At 38.9% G+C, this 23,617-nt stretch overlaps 1 protein-coding gene across 1 annotated transcript in view; it reads left to right on the plus strand.

The window, feature by feature from the left end:
• The window catches only part of TBL1XR1 (TBL1X receptor 1), a 153,491-nt gene that overhangs the window by 124,760 nt on the left and 5,114 nt on the right, over positions 1-23,617 (plus strand). Inside the window, exons 5-15 of the mRNA XM_041002979.1 lie at positions 1,277-1,499; positions 2,266-2,398; positions 2,721-2,862; positions 5,046-5,109; positions 5,188-5,285; positions 6,351-6,411; positions 16,582-16,703; positions 16,839-16,913; positions 19,449-19,576; positions 20,385-20,550; positions 22,400-22,501. Coding sequence (XP_040858913.1) covers positions 1,277-1,499; positions 2,266-2,398; positions 2,721-2,862; positions 5,046-5,109; positions 5,188-5,285; positions 6,351-6,411; positions 16,582-16,703; positions 16,839-16,913; positions 19,449-19,576; positions 20,385-20,550; positions 22,400-22,501 — 1,314 coding nt within the window. The remainder of the gene's footprint in view (positions 1-1,276; positions 1,500-2,265; positions 2,399-2,720; positions 2,863-5,045; positions 5,110-5,187; positions 5,286-6,350; positions 6,412-16,581; positions 16,704-16,838; positions 16,914-19,448; positions 19,577-20,384; positions 20,551-22,399; positions 22,502-23,617) is intronic.

A 23,617-nucleotide genomic window follows, 5' to 3' on the forward strand; every position in this document is an offset into this window, starting at 1 on the left:
CCCATTTCTCAAGTATTCTGACAATTGTCGCTTCATAATGGTGTTCTGTGTTTTTGTGATTCACTGTATCCCATTCACTCCACAAGATCTTTGGTGGTACATGTCCCCTGGTTTAATTGAACCAGGTTTCACATAGGTATGTTCTAGCCAATTTACATCGTTTCTGTTTCTGAGTTGTTCTGTGCTCACTGGATAATTTTATTGACTATGAACTTCCTGATACCAGTAAGTAAAGCTTTGGAAATTTGAGCTGTTCCATAAAATTAGATCACTAGCCTGTGTGATACCTCTCTTACATGTTAGTGTGGGGCAGACCTAGGCACAGTGCTTGTTAGACACTGTCCTGAGCCTTCCCTTAGATTCTGCTGCTGCAGGATTGGGTCTCATTCAGGAGACAGCAGTGCTGCTGGTCTTTGGATCGAGGTCTAAATAGTTTGTCGAAGAGATTTGGTTTGCCTGTGACTAGCTGTGTAACCATTACAAGTTACAACAGCCTCACAAATGCGCTTGTATTTCAGCATTAATAAAATGAAATATTTGAGCTGATTTCTGTTTGAATATTTTAATCAAATCACAAGAAACTTTGGAATCCAACAAATAACTTTTTTGAGAAGTCATACCTTTGTATACCCCAGGGATTGGTGCAGGGACCCTGTTGCTCCCATATTAGAATTTACTGATGCTCAAATCTCTTAAAATGGCTTTAGTATTTGCATTTAACCCATGTACATCATCCAGTCTGCTTTAATTCGCCTCTGGATAACTTGGAGAACCTAATACAGTAAATAGTGGTTACAGTATATTGCTTGGGAAATAATGGCCAGGATGTTCGATACTGACAAGCTTTTTGTTTTTTCCCTCAAATACTTCCATTATTCCTGGGTTGAAAGAGACGACTGACTCTTTACCACACTGTGACTCCATACGCTGCTTCTTGCATGTTGGTCATTGTTTTTTACTAACAGAATTTCAGAGTATAATTAGCGTTTTCGTCCTCTGGCCTACAGTTTATCATCCCTTCCAATTTTTAGCAGTGGCTTCTATTACATTACAATTATATCTCCAACACTCAGCAACACGAACCGAGTTGAAAATGAAAATTTAAATAGCAGTTGCAGTTGCTTCTTGTGGTTCCTTTTTTCTTTTCCTCACAACTCTATTCCTTTTTAAATGAGTTCAGAGCAAATGTTTCTATTTCTGTTGTTGACTTATATGAATGGGAATAACTCTAATTGTTATCTTTGGCTTTTCTTTTTTTACGGTTTTCCAAATCCAGGATGGTACCTTGTTTGATGGTCGACCAATAGAGTCTCTGTCCCTGATAGATGCCGTAATGCCTGATGTAGTGCAGACAAGACAACAAGCTTATAGAGATAAGCTTGCACAGCAACAGGCAGCAGCTGCTGCAGCTGCCGCAGCTGCAACTAACCCGCAAGGAACTGCAAAAAATGGAGAGAACACAGCAAATGGAGAGGAGAACGGAGCACATACCATAGCAAGTGAGCAGAGAAACCTTTAAAATTCCTTTTTCAGGGGATATGCCTAACTTAACTGGGACCTATCTGCTTGATAGAAATAGTTTCGTCTATTTACTTATTTATTGTAAACCAACTTGTTTCTCACAGTTCAGATTTTCCCCTCTAATGTTCCCCAAAGCTAGATTTACTTGAATCGACTCTGTATTTTTTTAAAATATTTAAGAACTTCTTTCCATTATGAAGTGAATTTTTGCCTCTGCATTTGATTTCTAAGTAAAATTTGTAGTATTGGTTTTGACCAAATACCATGCAGTTAAGACATTCAGACAGAAAAAGCAACTCTAATGTTATATGCATGATATCAGCAACCCCTACTGGCAGAAACTCAGAATAGTATTGGTACGTGTATAAATTCAAAGCATTCATTATCCTAGCCATGTTTATGTCTAAGCTTTAGCAGTCATCCTCTCATACCAACCTCGGCCAGTCCTCCGTAGACAAACTGACGTGTGTATAAATATATACACACACGTTATATACACACACAGACACACATAAGCTTTTAACAATAGTACAGTCCCAATATACAATGAAGGAGTTTCTTTTCCTTTTGGAAGACTATATAGTCATGCTCAACTTAATCTAACATGGTGAAAAACAATAACACTCAATTGTAAAGGAAAATATTTGCTTGTTTCGCATTTTTTCCTCACATGCCCCACAGCCCACTCCCCGAGGATGTTGTGCTGTGACTTAATGAATTTTCTCCTTATTTCCCATAATGCAGATAATCATACTGACATGATGGAAGTGGATGGAGACGTCGAGATCCCTCCTAATAAAGCAGTTGTGCTGCGGGGCCATGAGTCTGAAGTTTTCATCTGTGCCTGGAACCCTGTTAGTGATCTCCTGGCATCAGGGTATGTTTATCAAAGTGACAATAAATGAGCTTTATAGAATGATTTGCTTAAGTGTTAACTCATTTTTAAGTATTCTATTTACATTTTTTTCATTTTTGGATTTTATTGTCCGTTGGTAATCGTAAGTAATTTTAGAAGTCATAGCTAAATATTTTATTTGGAATCCCCCAGATATATATAGAAAGGAAAAATACTGGGAATACAAATCTATGGTGACCTAGTTTTTATTTGTTTTATAAGTAATAACTTGTAAACATGTTGTTATGACTCTGAAATACTTGCGCATGTTATGAGTATTTAAAATAAATTGTGTACTTCGTAGGTCTGGAGACTCAACAGCAAGAATATGGAATCTTAGTGAAAATAGTACCAGTGGCTCCACACAGTTAGTACTTAGACATTGTATACGAGAAGGAGGGCAAGATGTTCCAAGCAACAAGGACGTCACTTCTCTAGATTGGAATGTGAGTATCACTCTGTTGTCTGTGTTAGTTGTGGGTACTGGAATACTTAGCTTCTCAGAGTTTTACACTGATTGTAGAGTTTTTCTCTTGCCGGATAGTACTGGGTTTTGTTAGCAACAACAAACTAGGAGTTCCTATCCCCTACTTGTGATGTTAGAAATGGAGGTTGTCCAGTTAGTAATCCAGGTTTAACTTCCACCTGTTTAATTTACCAGGAATTGTTACTGAACCACTACGTGCATTGCACAGCTGACATGCAAAATAGAAGTATGGAAATGACACTTTAAGTTAATGAAAGAATACGTGAAAAGCTTTGGCACAGCAACATGCAATATAATAAATCCTTAACAACTGACTCCTTTCTTGGGGAACAAAATAAATTTATATAAAGCAGAAACCTGTTATTGTTCTTATTATGCTTTGCACTGATAAAACCTTGTTACCAGCTGCCTCTTAGGGCCACTCACATAGGTTATTCTTACGATTGATTCAGCTTTAGGATTCTTAAGATGTTGGTTCTGCAGATGTTTCAATATCCTCGAGGATAGCTTGACCAGAGCTAGCTTTTTAAGTGTTTCTAAAATTGCCGAGCGTGTACTCACCTTTTCCTCCTGTAAAGTACTTGTTGACAATTCTCAAAGTGCAAGGAGCTTAGCACATCACAGTGTTATTTGATTATAGGACCTGGAGTCAGAATTATCTTATTGATGTGGGCCCATACTGTAATCTTAGGTCAGAGTGCAGGGTTTTTGGGTTTTTTTTTTGTGCCAACTGCTCCACTAACCATGTTAACGCAACTTACACTGAAAAGGATTGTAACGAAGGTTGACTTGTGCTTCTACAGCATGTTGCAATTTTAAAAAGTGTGGGCTTTTCAGAAATATGTGATTTATTGTGAACCTGAATAATATTAAATGAGGAAGAGCCTTCTTGGTTCCTTGTTCTTTTTTTTTTTTAAGATTTATTTATTTTTATTGGAAAGGTAGATTTACAGAGAAAAGGACAGAGAGGAAGCTTTTAAATTCACTGGTTCATTCCCCAAATGTCTGCAGTGGCCCAAACTGAGTTGATCTGAAGCCAAAAGCTTCTTCTGGGTTTCCCATGTGGATTCAGGGTCCCAAGGCTTTGGGCCATCCTCTACTGCTTTCCCAGGTCACAAACAGTGAGCTGGAAGGGAAGTGGAACAGCTAGTGTATGAACCGGCACCCATAAGGGATCCTGTTGGATGCAAGGCGAGGATTTAGCTACTGAGTTATGACACCAGGCCCGGTTTCTAGGTCCTTATCAAGAGCCTGTGAGATGTCTGATCTGAGAAGTGCTGTTTTCCTTGTTGTGTGGGCAATGGAGTAAAACAAAGGAAGGATTTAGAGGTATACCTTGGCTGTTAGTTTCAGCTGGCCCTGTCCTCCTCAGATGGAGTCCTAATGGAGTTCCAGTCCTAGCAGGATTGAGTCTGTTCCCAGAGCCACTGTTGGTGTTTCACTTAGCTGTACAGTCAGTGGGTTGAGAAGTCTGTATAGGTGATCTTACATGCCAAGTAGGGCAGGATTTCTCCAAGTATTCACTCCAGAAATACAGTAATCTATGTTAAGTTTTGCATCTGTGTAAGTAAGTTATGTTTGTTATGCCGTTCATACAAGGCAAGGATTTTTCCAGATAAAAAGTAATCCTATTCAATTAATTGCATTCACTTCATTAACCAGAGTCAACCATTAGTATTTTCTTCCGGGCCCTTTTCCTTGTGTTTCTGGTTGTGTGATGGTTAATCATCCACTTTCAAGAGCCATGATTCCCGTATGGGTGCTGGTTCGTGTCCCCGCTGCTCCATGTCCTATGTAGCTCCCTGCTTGTGGCCTGGGAAAGCAGTGGAAGATGGCCCAAAGCCTTGGGACCCTGCACCCATGTGGCAGACTCTGAAGAAGCTCCTGGCTTCAGATTGGCTCAACTCCAGCTGTTGCAGCCATTTGAAGGAATGAACCAATGGGCGGAGTAGCTCTCTGTCTGTCCTCTTTGTATATCAGCCTTTCAAATAAGGGTAAATAAATCTTTAAAAAGAAAAAAAAAAGATGACATCTGATAATCTGAAATGGCAAATGTATGGATTGTACATATACCCTTTTTGTTAATTATGTATTAAAAAAACTTGTAATAACATAATGAAAGAAGTTTATTTCTCTTTACAGAGTGAAGGCACACTTCTAGCAACTGGTTCATATGATGGATTTGCCAGAATATGGACGAAAGATGGTAAGTGAAACATTTTCTATTTTGTTTTGTTGCTAATCTGAACAAGTTTGAAATAATTTAATATATTTTTATTTTTAGGTAACCTTGCTAGCACCTTAGGGCAGCATAAAGGCCCTATATTTGCATTGAAATGGAATAAAAAAGGAAATTTCATCCTTAGTGCTGGAGTAGATAAGGTAAAACGTTACTAAATTCTATTAAGGTTAATGTATTAGTATAATTTAAGTAGCATTTTCCCTCTCTGTCAGTCATAAACAGGGTATTCATAATTGGGAAATTTGAGAACAAATAGAAATCCATTCTTTTTCGATTAATTTTTTGATTAGTTTACTTGTGATTCTATGCTAAAAAACTGCCCTTTTCCTTTCTCTGTGATTGGTCACTTTTTGTTTTTGCTGGAGTTTTGAATCACAGTGAATGTGGAGTTCCATGACTCCTTGGGAAAAGCTAGAGCCTGTTGTTGGAAACCCCAAGCGATGCAGGACCTTTCTGGCTATTTTCACTCAAGTAAACTGGTGAATGTGGATGGGTTAAAAATATGGCCTCCTTCCTCTTTCTTTTCTTTAGATGATCTCACCTTAAAACACCTCCTCAAGGAAAAATAAGGTTTTAAGATTTTAGTCTTAACTTTAGCTTAGAGGAGTTGATGCTGATGAGTACGTGTGGGTCAGACAGGAAGGTGGAGAGAAGTTGGCTTCATGTTCAGCGAACAATAAACAAGGGCAGAGAAGTTTTAAAAAATGGAGAGAGAAAGGCCCTGTTAATTGTTACTGCCACTCTAATACTTTAGGACCCTGTTTTAAATGCTGTCAAAAATCAAATGTCCCTGTTTTAGAAATGTTAATTTTAACAATCAATCAACATTGACAATTAGTTGGATCTAACAACAACCCACAACTTACCTTTTGTAGCTAAGTAGTTATAAGGATTTTATATTAGATATGTGATTTAAATGGAGTTTATCAAGCCTCCCTTTTCCTAGTTAGTTGTACTTTGTTGACAACCAGGAATTGTTCATTTCAAACAGTTGGCTGGTGAAAAATTGCCATGGAAAACTGCCTAATGGTCAGCCTTCTCATCTCTTCCCTCCGGTGACACAGAGCCTTATGGTATTGCTGGGGATAAGAAACATTGAAAATTAAATCTACTCTCACATTTCTTATTGCTATAAATACAGCTAGGTATCTTATGCATGTATGATAAACTTCTAATTTCATAATGACTTTTCTCTTTTATCTCAGACAACAATTATTTGGGATGCACATACCGGTGAAGCCAAGCAGCAGTTTCCTTTTCATTCAGGTAATTCTTTGTAATGTACGTTAGAGCTGTAGCTTTCTTCTGTTTCTCTAAGCCGACGTCTTGCATGGTCAGGTATCAGTCTTGGTAGTCAGCCTTTCAGACGCCGGGGTTTCTGCCAGTTCACTTGTTCGTTGTGTTTCCTGAGACGTGTATTGTAGAGAGAGCATCTGTAGTCTTGATCCATTTATCAACATGATTTATTTTAAAGAAATGGATATTTTTCAAATCAGAAATTGTAACTTTTAAAGTCAATTCATCCTCACTAAATAAGCTTTAAGAAATAGCAAGACATGTCTGAGCCTTGCTTTTGCTCTCTGTTAATGAGGTCTAAAACATTGCCTGTTTGTTCTTGAAACATAAACGGTCTCTTCAGACACTTCCTGACCCATGAATTTGTGTGCTCTTATCAATTTCTCAGGATGAATTAATGCATCTCTGTTGGTCCTTGTGACGTAAAATTTTAGCAAAAAGTTCACATAGTTTTGTTGGAACTGTGATGTTTTACTTGAGTTTCTCTTTTAAGAAATACTCAGTTTGATACTAAAGTTAATCAACTTGACTGCTAAAAGAGTGTACTTTTCTTCTCATAGAATGAATGCAGCTGATTTTTTTTTTTTTGCCCATGAACATTAGTTTCTGAGTATCTGTCAAATTTCCATTTAGCTTCCTAAAATTGATTTTTAAATTCCATTGTCATTTAATTCAGCTTGGTATTGTTATAACTTTGATGTTAGTTGTCTCTGCGATGATTCCATGAGGTTTTGCGCTAGGCATTGGAATCGTTCATTTCTGTTTCCTTTGAAGCTGTGTTTTTGTTGCATTGATTCTGAAACAATTTTATTTTATGGATTCACATTTACAAAAATACCATCCCTATGGTAAATTTATATTTATTACCATGTTAGTCCTCTTGTTTTTTCCCAGTTTATATTCTGTGCTTTGAAATCTCTGTTACTTGACATTCATATACCCATTTCAGATTTCTCTGATTAGAATTGGCGTGCTGAAAGTATTTTTCTATTGCTCTATTTTGCCTCTGTTGACATTTTTATAAATGAAGTGTGTTTTACTTAGATGTATCTTCCAGTTCAGTCTTGTTTGTTCATTTAGTCTACATTCTCCAATCTAGATTAATCATTTTCCTCCTTTTGTGGACTGTTAACAAATATAATTTTTTGATTTTTAGTAGATTATATCAGGATATGTAAACACTTAGTGTAACTTCTCAGCATCTACGTTGAAGTGATATTTTAAATGGATTAGCAGTGCTCTGTGAGGCATCGTCTCTGATATTTTCATTTCCGTAGATAAGAAGTATTTCCTTGTGCTTGGATTTTTTTTTGCCTGAAAGATTTTCTCTATGATTCCTTACAATGCAAGTTAACTGATTCTTGTTAGCTTTTATTTCCGCTAAGATTTATTTATTTTTATTAGAAAGGTAGAGTAATTGGAGAGAAGAGACAGAGGGAACGATCTTTCATCTGTTGGTTCACTCCCCAAATGGCTGTAATAGATAGCTGAGCCAATCCATGCCCGGAGCCAGGAGCTTGTTCCAGGTCTCCCATGTGGGTGCAGGATCTCAAGGTTTTGGGCCGTCCTCTACTGCTTTTCCAGGCCACAAGCAGAGAGCTGAATGACAAGTGGAGCAGCCGGGACACAAACTGTTGCCATGTAGGATGCAGGTGCTTGAAGGTAGAGGATTAGTCAGTTGATTTATTGTGCTGGTCCCCAAAATATCTTTCATTTTTCCTTCAGTTTTGAAAGATTTTTTTTAAAATCAGTTTAAGTAAGTTGCTGATCTACTATCCTGGGCATTGTTTCCCATTTGTAATCTGCTACTGCTTTGTCTTATTTTATGTATGATTTTTCTTTTCTTACTATTGCTCAACAGTTTGAATACGTTTTACTTTGGTTGTAGTTGTATTCCTGCTTTTTATCCTTGAAGATCACTTAGATTCATTAGGTTATAGTTTTCTGAAAAATATTTCGGTCATCTTTTCAAATGTTTTTGTTTCACCCTCTTAGCTTTTTAACTTGATGGTAGGTCGCATACGAGTAAGTCTGCTTGAAGGAGTCCCGCCGCCGAGCGCTGTGCTCGTAGTGCGTTTGGTCTTTCCTGTCTGTGCCCTGCTCCTTTCCCTGAGCGGGCATACTGTACTCAGTCTCATAAGGTTCCCCTAGGTACCGCCTCTATAGTTTTCTCCCATCCACTGTTTTTGCTTTGTTTAAATTTCATGTGTTATGCTTTTTATTTCTTGAGGTTTGATTGAATTATACTGTGTGTTTATGCCTAACTTTTTGAGCATATAATTTGTAGCTGTAAGTTCTTTGCTGTTTTTGTCATTTCTGAAATCTTTTTTCTGTGACAATCCAGTGATTTGAATTTTCTCCGATTGTGTTTTCTATGTCTGTAAGCCTGGTTCCATTTGATTGGAACTAAGACTGAATTTTATCTTTTTGGATTACTTGATTCCTTTTTATTATAAATATTTATGAAATGTGCTCTGAGACTCAGTTACCACTTTGTAAACGGTTTGATAATATTGCATCTTGTTAAGTATCACAGAATAATGCTCAGTGTAGGGCTAATTGATTACATCATGACTGGACGTGCTCTGGTCTAGCATGTGCATGTCAGCACTCTTCCCAGCTCTCAGGAACACACACCGTGCCTCTTCATCCTTCCCTCAGGTGGCTTCTTTTCTGATTGTGCTGATTAGCGCTCGACCAAATGCGAGAAAAGGGCCTATTCCAGATTTTAGATTTCAAGTCTGCTTTCTAGCTGCCTTTATCACCTCAGACTGTCACTTTGGTATCTTCCACTCAGAAATTCCATTGCTAAATAGCTGGGGAGACCCCTGTCGTCTGTGCTCATATCTGGATGTTTTTCTCCGGATTGTAAGTTCCTCAATTACAAGGACACGTTGTTGGTTTTCTTGTTTGTGTGACCCCATCTGTCTTGCCTGATGTCTAGTGTAGTGAATACTTAGTTCATGTGTCTGGAAGGGTTTTTTTTTGTTGTTATTGTTTGTTTATCTTTGGACAGGAGATAATTCTGACCCCCAGTTAGTCCATTTTAGCCAGAAATGGAAATGTCTATGCATTTTATCATATTTGAAATTAACATACTATATTTTCTTCCCTAACATGAAAAGCAGGCAGTACATAGCCACAAAAGAAAGCCACACATTATAACTCTGATAAACGTAGGTATAAAAATTCTTGCAATACTATACAGGATCATTGAGCACATCTACCAGATTGTATACCATGACCAAGTGGAGCGTCCAGGGATGCAAGGATGGTTTAGCATGTAGAAATCGCCAAACGCAATTTCAATTTAGCATGAAACACACACACAAAAAATGATCCTCTCAATAGCTTCTGTAAATGTATCCATTAGAATTCCACACAGGGATGAAACTCCAGTGGCGCAATAGGTTAACGCGTGGTACTTATACAGAATTCCACACAGGGGCTGACTGGCGTATTAAGGTGCTGCTTGAGATGCTGAGATGCCCACAATACTATCAGAGTGCAAATTGTATTTCTGTCTCCTGACTTTGGCCCTTGCAACCCTAGCTACTACACATCTTGAAGAGTGAAACAGCAGCCAGAAAAAGGTCTTCCCACCCCAGCCTCCTTTCAAAATTGTAAAGAACTAAAATACCTAGGAGAATATTCTGCTACACGGTAAAGGCTATGTATGACATATCCACGGTCAAGATCACACTGAACAGGGAAAGCTAAAAGTCTTTGGGAACTAGAAGTATGTAAGGGCATCCACATCCACACTTAATTCAGTATGATCCTATATAGAGTGTGAGTAGACCAAAAATAAGTAAATAAAAAGCATCCAAATAGAAAAAGCTTAAGTTCAAGTTTCTCTGCTTCTGCATGTATAGGATAACCTAAGGGGTCTACCAAAAGTATGTTAGAACCGATGAATGAGTTCAGCACAATTACAGGATGCAAAGTCAGTGCACAAAATTCAGTAGCATTTTTATACACTAATAATGAACTTGCTAAAAAGTCAAGGAGATAATTTCATTCACAACAGCCTCATCAGATGTAATAAAATACCTACAAATAAGCTTACCCAGACAAGTAAATTATTTCTCCACTCAACAAGGAAATTGAAATAGACATGTAAAATATGGAACGATGTCCCATGTCTGTGGATTAGAAGGATTAATAGTGCTAAGAGGTCCCAGCTGTGCTAGGTGATTTATAGATTGGTGCATTCTCCCGAGGAAATAGTGATGGACGGCTTTGCAGAGATAGAAAATCCTACCTCTAAAATTCATGTGGAACCACAAAAGATGGCAAAAAGGCTAAAGCTGGAGGTACAGTGGTGGTTGACTTCGACGTCCTGATAAGCAAAGCAGCATGGTAGTCAGGTAAAGCCCAATGAATTCACCAGTGAAACAGCAGAGAAACTCAAAGTAAATACATTCACCTTCAACAAATTATTGACAGCAGTGCCAAAACCTACGCTAATTTCCTCAATAAATGGTTCTGAAAAATGTAGATATTAATCTGCAGAAGATTGAAATCAGCTCAAAACTATATACTCTGTCATTAGTGAAAATTAAAAACCCCTCCAAAGGAGGAATTGGAAGGACCCAGCACAAAGAAGAGGGTAGGTATTTAAGGATTTGGAAATGCTGATTGCCATGACTTGCTCATTACACATACTATACATATATCAAATTATCAGGTGGTATGCCATAGATGATGTGCAGTTGTTAAGAATCAAATTTTTAGAAAGGCATATTCATTAAGTTTTATCAGTGGTGAATGTGAAGTTGATACATTCTGTAACAGCAGTAAAAATTGGATACATGCTAAATAAATGAAGGTCAGACATAAAAGGACAGATAGTATGATTCTGCTTATGGAATATTTCAGTTAGACAAATTCAGAGGCCTTTGCAGAGGCTATCACTAGTTGGCTAGGAAGTTACTGCTTAACGTTAGCAGGGTTTTGGAATGTTTGGAATGAGGAAACTTTACATTGCATAAACTTGACCACCAATTTGAAAAAATGAATACTGGAAATCATTGAATTGTTTGCCTTAGGTAGGTAAATTGTGTGGTATTTGAGTTAAAATTCAGTTAAGCTGTTTAAAGAAAACAATGAGTAATAAATAGACCCACTTCTCTTCCCCTTAGGTTTATTCTGTTCCTTTTTAAGAATGAGGGAGACAGAATTCAATCTTGGCTTCAAGATCTTTAGAAATTATGTAACCCTGGGGATGCTAATTAACTTTTCTAAACCTCTTTTATTATGTGTAAAATGAGACCTGCATAGAAACACATTTTATACTAGAGATGTATTCCTAAATAACTTGTGTCATCCAGGCTCATTTTATTTTAGAAATAAAGTTAGAAGGCTGATGCTGTAAAGTTCTGTCAATCTGTCACCGTTGTAATGTTAGGAGTCGGGCAAATCACGGAAGCATTAATCACTCGGTTCAAGTTGCAGCTTCCAGTGATCTGTACTTGACTATACAGTTGGATTTCTATTTTCTGCTGAACCTCACGGTATATTTGCTATAGTGCTGGTTTTTATTTTCTCAACCTCCTCATTTCAGACAGCGATGTACAAGTCCACTCCCTTCACCTTCATGACAGTTTTGGATGTTTTCATTGAGTTGTTTTATTTTTAACTGTCTTCTAAATTGACCGCCCATGCTCCCTTTTTACCACCACTTTAAAAATATTTTATTTATTTGTTAGAGAGATTCAGAATGAATATGTTGTTCACAAATTCACACCCAGAAGCTAATGAAAACCACAGCTGAAGTCCAGATTGCCGGTGTGGGTGGCAGGGACGCTCGTCCTGGCACCTGATATCACACCCAGAGCACTCGGACATGGGTGTCTACATCTTTATCATTAGGCTAAAGACCATCCTCTTCTTCCACCTTGTTACACAACTGCAGTTGCTTATTAAATATGTTGTAATTTTTTTAAGAGGAAACCTTACATATTGAAGTTTATTGTTAATATTTTTTAAGTGTTGTAAATACAGCTTCAGATTTCAAGGCAGAAAACAAAGATAATTTAACAGAAGGAAACAGTTATTACCAACAACTTCAGGACATGTGAGACAGTGGAGAAGGCATGGTCCAGTGCCCAGTGAGAACTGGAGTTTGGAGGGAAGGCTTCTTGGCTATAACCATGGGAGCCTCTGCCAGGACAGCCTGGGAGAGCTGAGACCGCCTTTACCTGTCTTCTGCCTTTCTCCTGACTTGCCCTTTTGATCGTGGCTCCCATTCTCTGAGCTCAGCTGCAAACCAGTAGGCACTGGAGCCTGGGAAATAGTTTCTAAGCATTCACACTCTAGGTTGCAGTGTTTACCAGGACAGAGTTTTGATGAGGAATGATTCGAAGAGTAGACTGATGAATAAATTGTACTCACACAGTGTTGAAGAACATAAAGAGCCAGAATTCACACAACGAGCTTGTGAAGTTGGCCCATCCTTTGGTTTACTGGCTGATTTGGCTGGAGTTTTTGCAGAAGGGAGACCCTGATCCAAATATTTGATTGAAATGATTAGTTAGGGAAACCCTCCTAGGAATAATAGTGAGATGGGAGGGAATCATGATGGGGCAGAGGGAAGAAGCCAAGAAAAAAATAATCCTGGTTAGGGAGTCCCAGTCTGTACTTGGTCCAGATGGGGGCTTTGGTATATTTATTGCATCTCATTGTGAGGGTTTTGTTTAAAAAAAAAAAAAAAGAGCTAGGTTTTGAGATCTCTCTTGCTGAAAAGGAGCAGGCTTATTCTATAAAGAACGTTTGCCTCTGGGAGCCCTTCGCAGAGTACTCGGCACTTGACAGTTCACAGCAGAGAAAGAAGAAACTGGGGGGGCAGGGGACCACGCGCCAGCTCAAGTACTACTTGAAGGTTGTCAGAAGCAGCCAGGGCTGGCACCAGGGGCAAGTGCCAGCACCCCAGAGGAGCGCTAACTTGTGTCCCAGCGTCCGTGGATGGCTCAGTGCACCCACATGAAAGAACCAGAAGCTGCTTCAGGCTTTTGGCTCTATAGTTTGAAATTGTTTATGAATGTGAATTTGTATTCATGTTTTTATGTACCACTGCATTTTTCATGAGGTTGCCTCAGAGGAGGCCTAAAATGTGTCTACGTTATCTTGGAAAGGTTCCTGGTGTTGGGGTGGGGTGTGTTTTCCCTAGCTTGAGTTGCAGGTCTGAGTATCTATGTTCCATGTCCACCTCAGGCTTTAAATTATAGCTTCCTACTAATCCGGATCCAGGGTGATAGTAGTGAAACAAGACATTGGGGTTATGCCACTCATGTGGGGGCCTAGATTGCATTAGGCTACCAGGGTAACCCCAACCATTGTGGCATTTGGGGAGGACATGGAGGTGTAGGACTGTGTTTGTTTCAAATATATTTTTTAAAACATTATTTTAAGACATTTTTTTTTCCTTAAGAGTTACATATTTTTGTTGGAAAGGCAGATTTGCAGAGAGAAAGATCTGTTGGTTTAGTCCACAAGTGGCGCAGTGACTGGAGCTGAGACAATCAGAAGCCAGGAGCTTATTCCAGGTCTCCCACACGGATGCAGGGTCCCAAGGTCCTGGGCCATCTTCCACTGCCTTCCCCATTGTACAAGCAGAGAGCTGGATAGGAAGTGGAGCAGCTGGGACACAAACTGCTGCCTATATGTGATACCGTGTTAGGAGTGGAAGATCAGCCAGTTGAGCTATTGGCTCAATCCCGAATAGTTTTTTAAAAGTTCACAGAAGCTTCGATGTGATGGCTCAATGGCTAAATCCTCACCTTGTATGCACCAGGATCCCTTATGAGCACCGGTTTGTGGCCTGTCTGCTCCACTTCCCATCCAGCTCCTTGCTTACAGCCTGGGAAAACAGTAGATGATGGCCCAAAGCGTTGGGAGCCTGCACTGTGTGGGAGAACCTAAGAAGCCATTTGGAGAGTGAAGCAGCAGATGGAAGAGCTGCTCTGTCTCTTCCTCTGTGTGTAGTTCTGGTCTGCCTTTCCATAGAAATAAATCTTAAAAGAAGTAGTTAACAGGAAATGTGTATTATAAAAGTGATATACATGTATTTCAAATTTCTCTTTTATGAAAATACTTATTTTCCATGAAATTTTTATAAGTAATCTTATATGTGCATATATGTGTGTATGTAATCCAAATTACATATTTCTCCTTGATAAAATTGATTTAAAAAATTTCCCCTTGATTTATAAGTATTTCTGCAGGCTGACTTAATCCACGCAGAAACCCCGTATCTGATTTTGCTTCAGAGGAATCCACCCCAGTCTAGCTCATGGGACATCTTGTCCTGTCACTGCTCTTACTGCTCTTGAACTGTAGTTTAGATTTCAGTTTTCATCTGATTTTTAATAAATCAATTTCACTTTTTACCTCTTGCCCATTATCTTAATCTTGCTGTAATTCAGAGAATTTTAAGTTTTCAAGACATGAATGTTGTTAGAAATTTCCATACATAACATATTCTTTCCCTGTCACTCTTATTTGGCAAATGCCGGTTTCTATGGGGTCATTGATAACCTCTTCCTGTTACGTCTGGCTATGCACAGCGAGGGAATGGCTACGCTTTTGTTGCCCATGCTCGTCAGCTCTAATCTCTTGCTCTGTTACATGCCTGCTAATGAGTATCATATGCACAGCTTTACTTTAAGCATACTACTTTTCTTCATGTGTTTAAGTTCTCCTTGAAATTGAGTTGACGGATTTTTTTTTCTGCTTGTCAGAAAGAAAGCATTTTGTGTATTCTCTAGCATAGGCTTTCTGTTGCAACTAGTCATTGTTGGCATTGCAGTGCCAAAGCAGCTGTGGGTAATACCTAACCTAAAGGGCTTGGCTGCCTTCCCATGGAACATTGTACAGACACTAAAATTTAAATTTAATGTGATTTTTCTGGGTTTATGTGTCTTAAGAAACCATTCTTGCCTCATATACCACAGTTTGCTTTAACCTGTGCCACAGTTAGCTTGGGATGTGCCTATTACTTAACCCAATTACTTGCTGTCATTATTTTAATTTGCATTGCTAATTTCAGAGCCTTTGTTCCTTGTATTAGGAGAAAGTATAGGGAAAAAGCATTAAACGATATCAACTAAATCCTGACTATGTATTAATTGCCAGCTAGCTCTTAGGCTTCTGAAGTTTAATAGACTGTAAGATATACACATTGACATAAAAGGTGCAGGCACACATGTGTGCACATTTGACATGGAAATATATTTGCAGATTATATCCAGCATTCCAGTTATCAGGTGAGTAGTAGATAGCAATAGGAGTAATTTTTAGATTCCATTTGTCCAGCACTTAGAATTTACACAGCATCTTCCACATGCCTTGTCTGAGTTAGTATGCTTACAAGGAGGTATGTTGTGGGTCAGTGTGATAACTCAGCTGGCTAATCCTCTGCCTGCAAGAGCCAGCATGCCATATGGGCCCTGGTTTGTGTCCTGATTGTTCCAACAACAGCAGCAGAGGATGACCCGAAGCCTTGGGATCCTGTATCCTCATGAGAGACCTAGAAGAGGCTGCCGGCTCTTGGCTTTGGATTGGTTAAGCTCCAGCCATTGTGGCCATTTGGGGAGTGAACCACTGGATGAAAGATCTCTTTCTTTTTCCTTCTCTCTGTAAATCTGCCTTTTCAGTAAAAATTAATAGTAAATCCTTTAAGTGGTGTGTTATCCTATTTATTAGATGATGAAATGTCATGAGAGTTTAGTGACTTGCTTGTGTCTAGTTAGGCACTAGGAGAATTGAGCTTCTTGTTTATGGAACACTCACAGGATTTTGGAAATAAAGAGTGTCACCATTCTAATCTTGCTGTTTTACAAAAGAGCACCCAGCTTTGGTGCTAATAATTTACAGAGCAGACACTCAGCAACCCTGATCTCCCAGTTACTTAGGACAGAGTGTAAATTCCGTTAGGGTGTGTCTAAAATAGCTGTAACAGAATGGAAAGTAATGCTTATGTGCTTTTATTTTTGAAGTAAGTATTTTTTGTAATATCTTTAAAAGTGTTAAGTAAAATAATGAAGCATCACGTGGAAGCTGGCTGTCTAACCATTGCTCAAAGCTAAAACTCCTAGATGTCAGTTCATGTGGAATAACTGCACACTGGTTCCTTCCTAGCTCCAGCACTGGATGTGGACTGGCAGAGCAACAACACCTTTGCTTCCTGTAGTACAGACATGTGCATTCATGTCTGTAAGTTAGGACAAGACCGACCTATTAAAACATTCCAGGGACATACGGTAAGGAACCTTTTTTGCTACTTGCCATACAAGGATTGTGACAAGTAATATTTCAGAATAATTCTAAGATGTTTGTGTTGTATATCTAAACAGTAATACAATCTATCAAATGAAAATGTGATTATTTACTTTTAGAATGAAGTAAATGCTATCAAATGGGACCCAACTGGCAATCTCCTGGCCTCCTGTTCTGATGACATGACTTTGAAGGTAATGAATGCATACTGGGGAGAAATGGGATGGGAGTGTCATGAAGTATGTGGTCTTTGGCGCCTTTATTGCTGTTTAGAATATTTTTTTACATTGAATTTTTAAATGTTGATGAGAACTTGTCCTACTTTCTAATGATTAAGCATTGCTTTGTGTACTTTAATTTTCCTTCTTGCAATACATAAAATTACCTAAATATTGCAAATAAATTGTGTTAGTAGTGATACAATGAGAATTATGTTACTGTAATTCATCAGCATTCTCCAGAGACAGAGAACCGGTAGAGGAGAGGGACTGATCAATCTGTAGGAGAGTATGAGGAATTCGCTCACTGGACTGTGGTGGCTGATAAATTGTAAGCTAAATAGTCTTCAGTTTGCAAACCGAAGACTCAGAAAGCTGCTGGTGAAACTCCAGCTGGAAGCCAAGGCCTAAGTACCAGTACTGTACTTCCCAGCTCCAGGGAAAGCAGTGTCCTCAGAGGGGTCAGACTGCTTCTTTGTCCTGTCCAGGACCTCACTGAATCAGATGATATGCACTTGCACTGGAGACAGTGGTCGGCTTTACTTAGTATACTGGTTGCAATCTAATCTTGTCCAGAAGTATGCAGAAATATAGTTAAACTGCTGGGTTCCCCATGACCACCTCCAGTTGAGTCATAAAATAAACCATCTTAGGTAGTGGGGAAGTGTGAAATTGCAAATTATCTTAACTGTTAGGAAATTGTTTTGTTGCAATTAAAGTTGATTTTTCACATGTTTAAATCTGACAAATACTCAAGATCTTTGACATGTTTCTGAAATTTTGTAAGTAGTATTGATTTACTTTTTCTGTGATTTAAGTTTAAATCTTCCTTGCTGGGAAACAAATTCAAGTAAGTGAAGAATTTCTGAGTGCCTGAACAAGCAGACAGGCCAGTAGCCACATTTTAACATATATATATTTTTTAAGTTAGATTTCCAGGGAAAGGAGAGGTAGGTTTTCATCCACTTGTTTGTTTAGTCAATGGCCACATTGGCTAGAACTGGCTGGTTTGAAGCCAGGAACCAGGAGCTTGTTCAGAGTCTCGGATAAGGGTGCCAAGTGTCCAGGGTTTGAGCCGTTCTCTGCTACTTTCCCAGGCCATAAGCAGGGACCTGGATCAGCTATAGAATCATGGATTGGTGCCCATATGGAATGTCGGTGCTGCAAGGCGGAAATTAGTCTGTTGAGCCATTGCACCAACCCCAACATACATATCCCTCCCTCCCATCCGTCCATCCGTCCGTCCTAACTAAAAGGAAGCTGTTGATACTTGACTTCTAAGCATGTAACATTCCACAGTTAAGGGAAAAAGTGGACTTTGATATAAAAACAGCCATATACTAATCTCCAAAATAAATGCTGTCTGGAGCCCTCCTCTGACAGCCAACCTTGAAAGTAGTCTTGTCTTTGACTCTGCGATACTGGTGACTAAAGACGAGATGACCTTTATCCATGGAATAATCTTGAGAGAAAACTGGTTTTCATCCTAGCATGAGCAGACTTGAGGACCCTGTGGATTTTTTTTCCCCCTAAGTACCTGCTGTTTTTTTGGTCAGATCTCAAGAGTGAGCTCCCTTTTGAGCATTGGTACTGAAAATCCTTATCTTACTGCTGTAAGCTATCCTGGTTCATGTACGTACGTTCAGTTTGTATAGTGAAGAGCTTTGTAGAAAAGCATAGAATGTCCAAGGAAGTGAGAGGAGGACAGTGTTCATAGAACTCTCCGCTGTAGATTGAGTGGCAGCTACAGAGACAGAATGGAGCTTGACATTTTTAGAAAGCTTTTCTTCATCCTAAGAATAAACGAAGGTCACTTAGGGTTTTCAAGCTGAGACTAGTTAGATGGATAAACTGTAACAGGGGCATTTTCTGAGCACAGGGACTATCACACGAAGTGAGATGGTCATGGCTTTGAGAGCTACACATGGAAATGCTTCATGGGTCTGCTACTCATGTTTTAATGCAAGCTTGAGACAGAAACAGCAGCTCCGGTGGGAAAGGGAGAATGTGTGTGTGAAAATGAGAGGTGTTCATAATGAACAGGATGGTGTCCAGCTAATTTTTGTTGGCACTGTTGGATACATTGTGTTTGTGTTGCCAAAATGTTGCATGCCTCTACTCCACTGACCGATTCTTTATTAAATGATTTTGCCAGAAATATTCTTGATGTATGTCTCTATTAATTTTTGCTCAGAGTTGATAACAGATTTTCAATTTACACATAGCATTTTTCATCTTGGGAAAGGTTTATTCTCCACCATCTTAACTTTATTCTATCTGTTTTCATTGGTTGTTCTGTTTGAGTCATCACATTATTTTATAAGTAGATTACTTATCTTCTCCTCATTGCAGTATTTTCCTGCTTCTTAATTCTAATAGAAGTTGACGGGACAACATAAAACTGTCCCTTTCACATTTTATTGTTGGACTTCATGATGTTACGTCATTGATATATTGGACTGGCAAGATAGTGTTCAAAAAATAATTATGTATGTTTTCTTTTTTATTTAGATTTGGAGTATGAAACAAGACAATTGTGTCCATGATTTGCAAGCACATAATAAAGAAATTTATACTATCAAATGGAGTCCAACAGGACCAGGGACGAATAACCCAAATGCCAACCTTATGCTAGCAAGGTGATATGATGTTTCTGTTTTTTAATCTTCTTTGTGAGTTTTTTATAGATAAAACTTCTAATAAATTTGAATAAAGTTATGTAGGATCCTATGAAATGGAGTGCATCTGATAAGGACAAATCAAGCTGCCACTGGATCTGCGTTTGTAAGGAGCTGGAGTCGGGAGCCAACCCGGGGGATCAAACTCAGGCGTCCTTCAGGCGCAAGGCCTACCCCAGGGAATGGGAACATATGTCATTCATTTTATTTCATGTAGTGCTTGATTTTAGAAGTCACATTATAAAACAACACTGAATATGGAATGTCCTTGCATGCTGGTGCCTGAGCATTTGTACCATCAGATTTTTTAAAATTAATTTATTTTATGATTCAGTGACATAGCCTCAGTATATTTTTAATAGGGCCTTTAAATATGGGATATATTATTTTAAGACAGTGGAAGTCAAGTGATATCAAATATTGATTAAAACTTAGGCAATTTACACATACTACATAGTAATGTTCATCACCTTTAAAAATATAAAATACGGCTAATACAGTGCTTAAGATCAGGAGTTGGTTAAGAAGGAATTATTTAAAGTGAAAACAGTGAATTGTCACTTATGTTTTCCAGTTTATTGGTTTAGAAATTGTCCATGGCTACTTTTTCTCTTGCTTCTTTGTCTAGGTTCCACAATGCTTTCTCCCTAATACTGCACCCTTCTTATGGAGAATTGGGGGCTGTTCGCAGTAACAGAATATTGACACGTTGGGTGCAAGCGTAGGAGAGTATTTCATTATCTTTACTACCATTTCCTTCCCTTTCCAGTGCATCCTTCGATTCTACTGTTAGGTTATGGGATGTTGACCGAGGAATTTGCATACATACTTTGACAAAACACCAAGAGCCTGTGTACAGTGTAGCTTTCAGTCCTGATGGCAGATATCTGGCAAGTGGCTCTTTTGACAAATGTGTGCACATCTGGAACACACAGGTACGTCCGAGACGTTTATATTTGGTTGGACACATTTTCCGGTAGAGGTGTGATCTTTGAGGGTGTCGTTTCTCCTGTGGCATTAACTGAATTCTTAGTTTTAAATAGAGAAGATTTATGGCTAGGTAACGATCAAAACTGATTGAAATTACAGTTTTCTAATATTTAGAAATGAATTTAGATGACCTGTTTTATTATAATTTGCTGTTTTATTCTTTTTGCTTCCCCAAAAGTTTCCTACAGGGAGATTGTAAGGGATTAAAATGTACTTAGTTAGAGCTTTCTGAGGAAATTGTCTCCAATGAGATTTTATACTGTAGCGGCTTGATATTTGAAGGAAAAACTAACAGCCTTGTGCCCTTGGCATGATTGCTTCTAGAGAGATTCCCCTCATAAAAGTAAAGAAGCCTTCCTTTACTCTCAGAGAGAGCAAGACAATTGAAAAATTGTTTAAATTTTCTTCAGTGTCTTTTATTTTTATAATTCACGTAGTTTTTTGTTTGTTTTCGAAGTGCGTCTGTTTGAAAGGCATTGATGGGTGGGGAGACAGGTGCACGGCTCTCCTGTCCACTCCCTCACTCCCCACGTGGGCGTAACAGCCAGGGCCGCCCCAGGCAGAAGCCCAGAGGCTGGACCTCCAGGCAGGTCTCCCACCCTCTAAAGGCTTCAAACACTGGAGCCATCTTCTGCTGCCTTGGAGGAACCTGAATCAGAAGCCAAGCTGCTGGGGCTCAGGGCGGCGCTGTGATAGCTGGCACTGCGAGCAGTGACTTAAGCCGCTGTTCCACAGGGACAGCCCCAACTGTTTCAGTAACAGCAATCACGTGGGCCTCCCCTCAATTATCAGGTCCTTCCTGGTTATAGTACGTACAGAAATCACTGTGGGATTTTTTTTCCCCCAAGTTTTGCACCAAAAAATTTATGTAAAGGCAAAATTTATGTAAAGGCAAAATTTATTATATCCTGAGAAATATTTTTCATTTCTGCCTTTACCTTCTGTTAAGTAAACAGATACATTTTTGTTGTATGTGAGGTCTTCTCATCAGTGTAAGTTTGTGATTCTTTTCATTCTTATGGTTCCACTGGCAGTATGAAAGAAAAAGATTATTTTATCATAGTCTTGTCTTTAGATGAAAATGGTATTGCAGCATTATTTTCAATCTTCATTTAAGAGAATTACCCTTTGTGTGTTTGATTCATATTCACTTCTGTGAACTGCCTGCTTTCCAGCTGGGTTCCTGGCTGCTTTCTTTCTTGCAGATCTTTCCTAGCCTTTGGTGGTGTGAATTGCAAAGTTTATAGTTGCGTAGTTGTTAACCCGAAATTTTCTATTGTATTTAGAATAAACTTTTTAAAGTAACAATGTTTTAGCGTAATATTTTATCATTATGTACTTACCTGTACTGTATTTTCTCTTCTACTAAATAGATGCTTGTGTAGAATATGTCATAGAACTGAGTATTTGAAAGAAAGAACTCAATCCTAAACTTTGTGTTTATGTGAAGGCATGAATTATTCTCCCAAATTAACTTTTTAAAATTCAACAACAGTTGAGTAGTTTTTGACAATGATTCTGAATGTGTGAATCGTAATGCTATACTGTCAGCAAGAACGACTATCGGCATGGGATGAATTGAGTGTGTATGTGTAGATTGATGTATTCCTATGAAGCGATCAGCTCATTTCATTTCTAACGTTTCAGGCTATGTGCTTACTCTAGAGTTGCAGTTTAGTCCCACTTCTCTGATTGTTGAAACTGAGGCCCTTCGGTGTTTTTTTTTTTTTAATCTTGCCATTTGGACTTAGCAATACATACATGATTTTTAAGATTCTGTTTCTCATTTTATAGACAGGTGCTCTAGTTCACAGCTATAGGGGAACAGGTGGGATTTTTGAAGTTTGTTGGAATGCAGCAGGAGACAAAGTTGGAGCCAGTGCATCAGATGGTTCAGTAAGTACAGTAAAATACTTCCGGGGGGGGGGGGGGGCTGCGTGTACATCCACATTGGGTTGGGCCTTATTGTAGTGAATACAAAAAGATTCTTTTAAAAATACATTTTAAGATAAGATATTGATCTTTATATATCTGAAGACTGTATACTTGTTCATTGTGTATAAATAAAACTAACAAAAAACAATTTTGTCTATCATTGCCAAAAGATTATCAACATAATTAGAAAATGGGCAGTTTTTTTAAACGTTCACTAGCGAAAATTTTTTATAAGATTTTATTTTATTTATGTTTTAATTTTAATTGGAAAGTTAGAAACGCAGAGAAAAAGGTCTTCAGTCCGATGACACTCCCCAAGCGGCCGCAACTACCTGAGCTGAGCTGAAGCCAGGAGCCTCTTCTAGGTCTCCCACATGGGAGCACTAGCAGGAAGCTGGATGGGAAGCAGGGCCACCGGGATTAGAGCCAGTGCCCTGGGATCCCAGAGCATGCAAGGCGAGGAATTTAACCACCAGGCTGCTGCACTGGGCCCTCCTTAGTGAATTTTTTAATAGAGCACAACAATACCTTGATAGTGATTTGAATTTTTAAAGTCTATTTCTGTCTTCTCAAAGAATACTGGTGGCCTAGAGGAGGGGAGGTGAGAGAGAATTTATTCTTTTTTTTTTTATTGCAATTTTATTTAAAAGAGAAATCTCCCCACAGAAGTGAGACAGGGAGAGCTTTTCCATCCAGTATATCACTCAAATGGCCCCGATGGCCAGGGCTGGGCAGGCTTTACTGTGTAGGTCTGGGGAGCCAGTCGCTTCGGCCATTTTCCACTAGTTTTCCTGATGTGTCAGTCAGGAGATGGATGGAAAGTAGAGCAGCTGAGCTTCGAACCAGTGCCCAAATGGGATGCCAGCATCACAGGCTGAGCCTACCCGTGGTGCCACAGTGCCATCCCAGTACAGTCGATTCCTCCATTAATGAAAGCTCCATACTCAGTGACTTTCAGGTTATGATTGGCATACTTTTAGCAGAAGTGCTGGTTAGGGCTTCTAGAATTCTAATGGCATAATGGAGATTGGAACGCTTTGGTCATTAGTCACTTACCTAAGCTACAGCTTAATACAG

Source organism: Ochotona curzoniae, unplaced genomic scaffold (genome assembly GCF_017591425.1).
Source record: "Ochotona curzoniae isolate NIBS_2020 unplaced genomic scaffold, NIBS_Ocur_1.0 scaffold_2587, whole genome shotgun sequence".
Taxonomy (NCBI): domain Eukaryota; kingdom Metazoa; phylum Chordata; class Mammalia; order Lagomorpha; family Ochotonidae; genus Ochotona; species Ochotona curzoniae.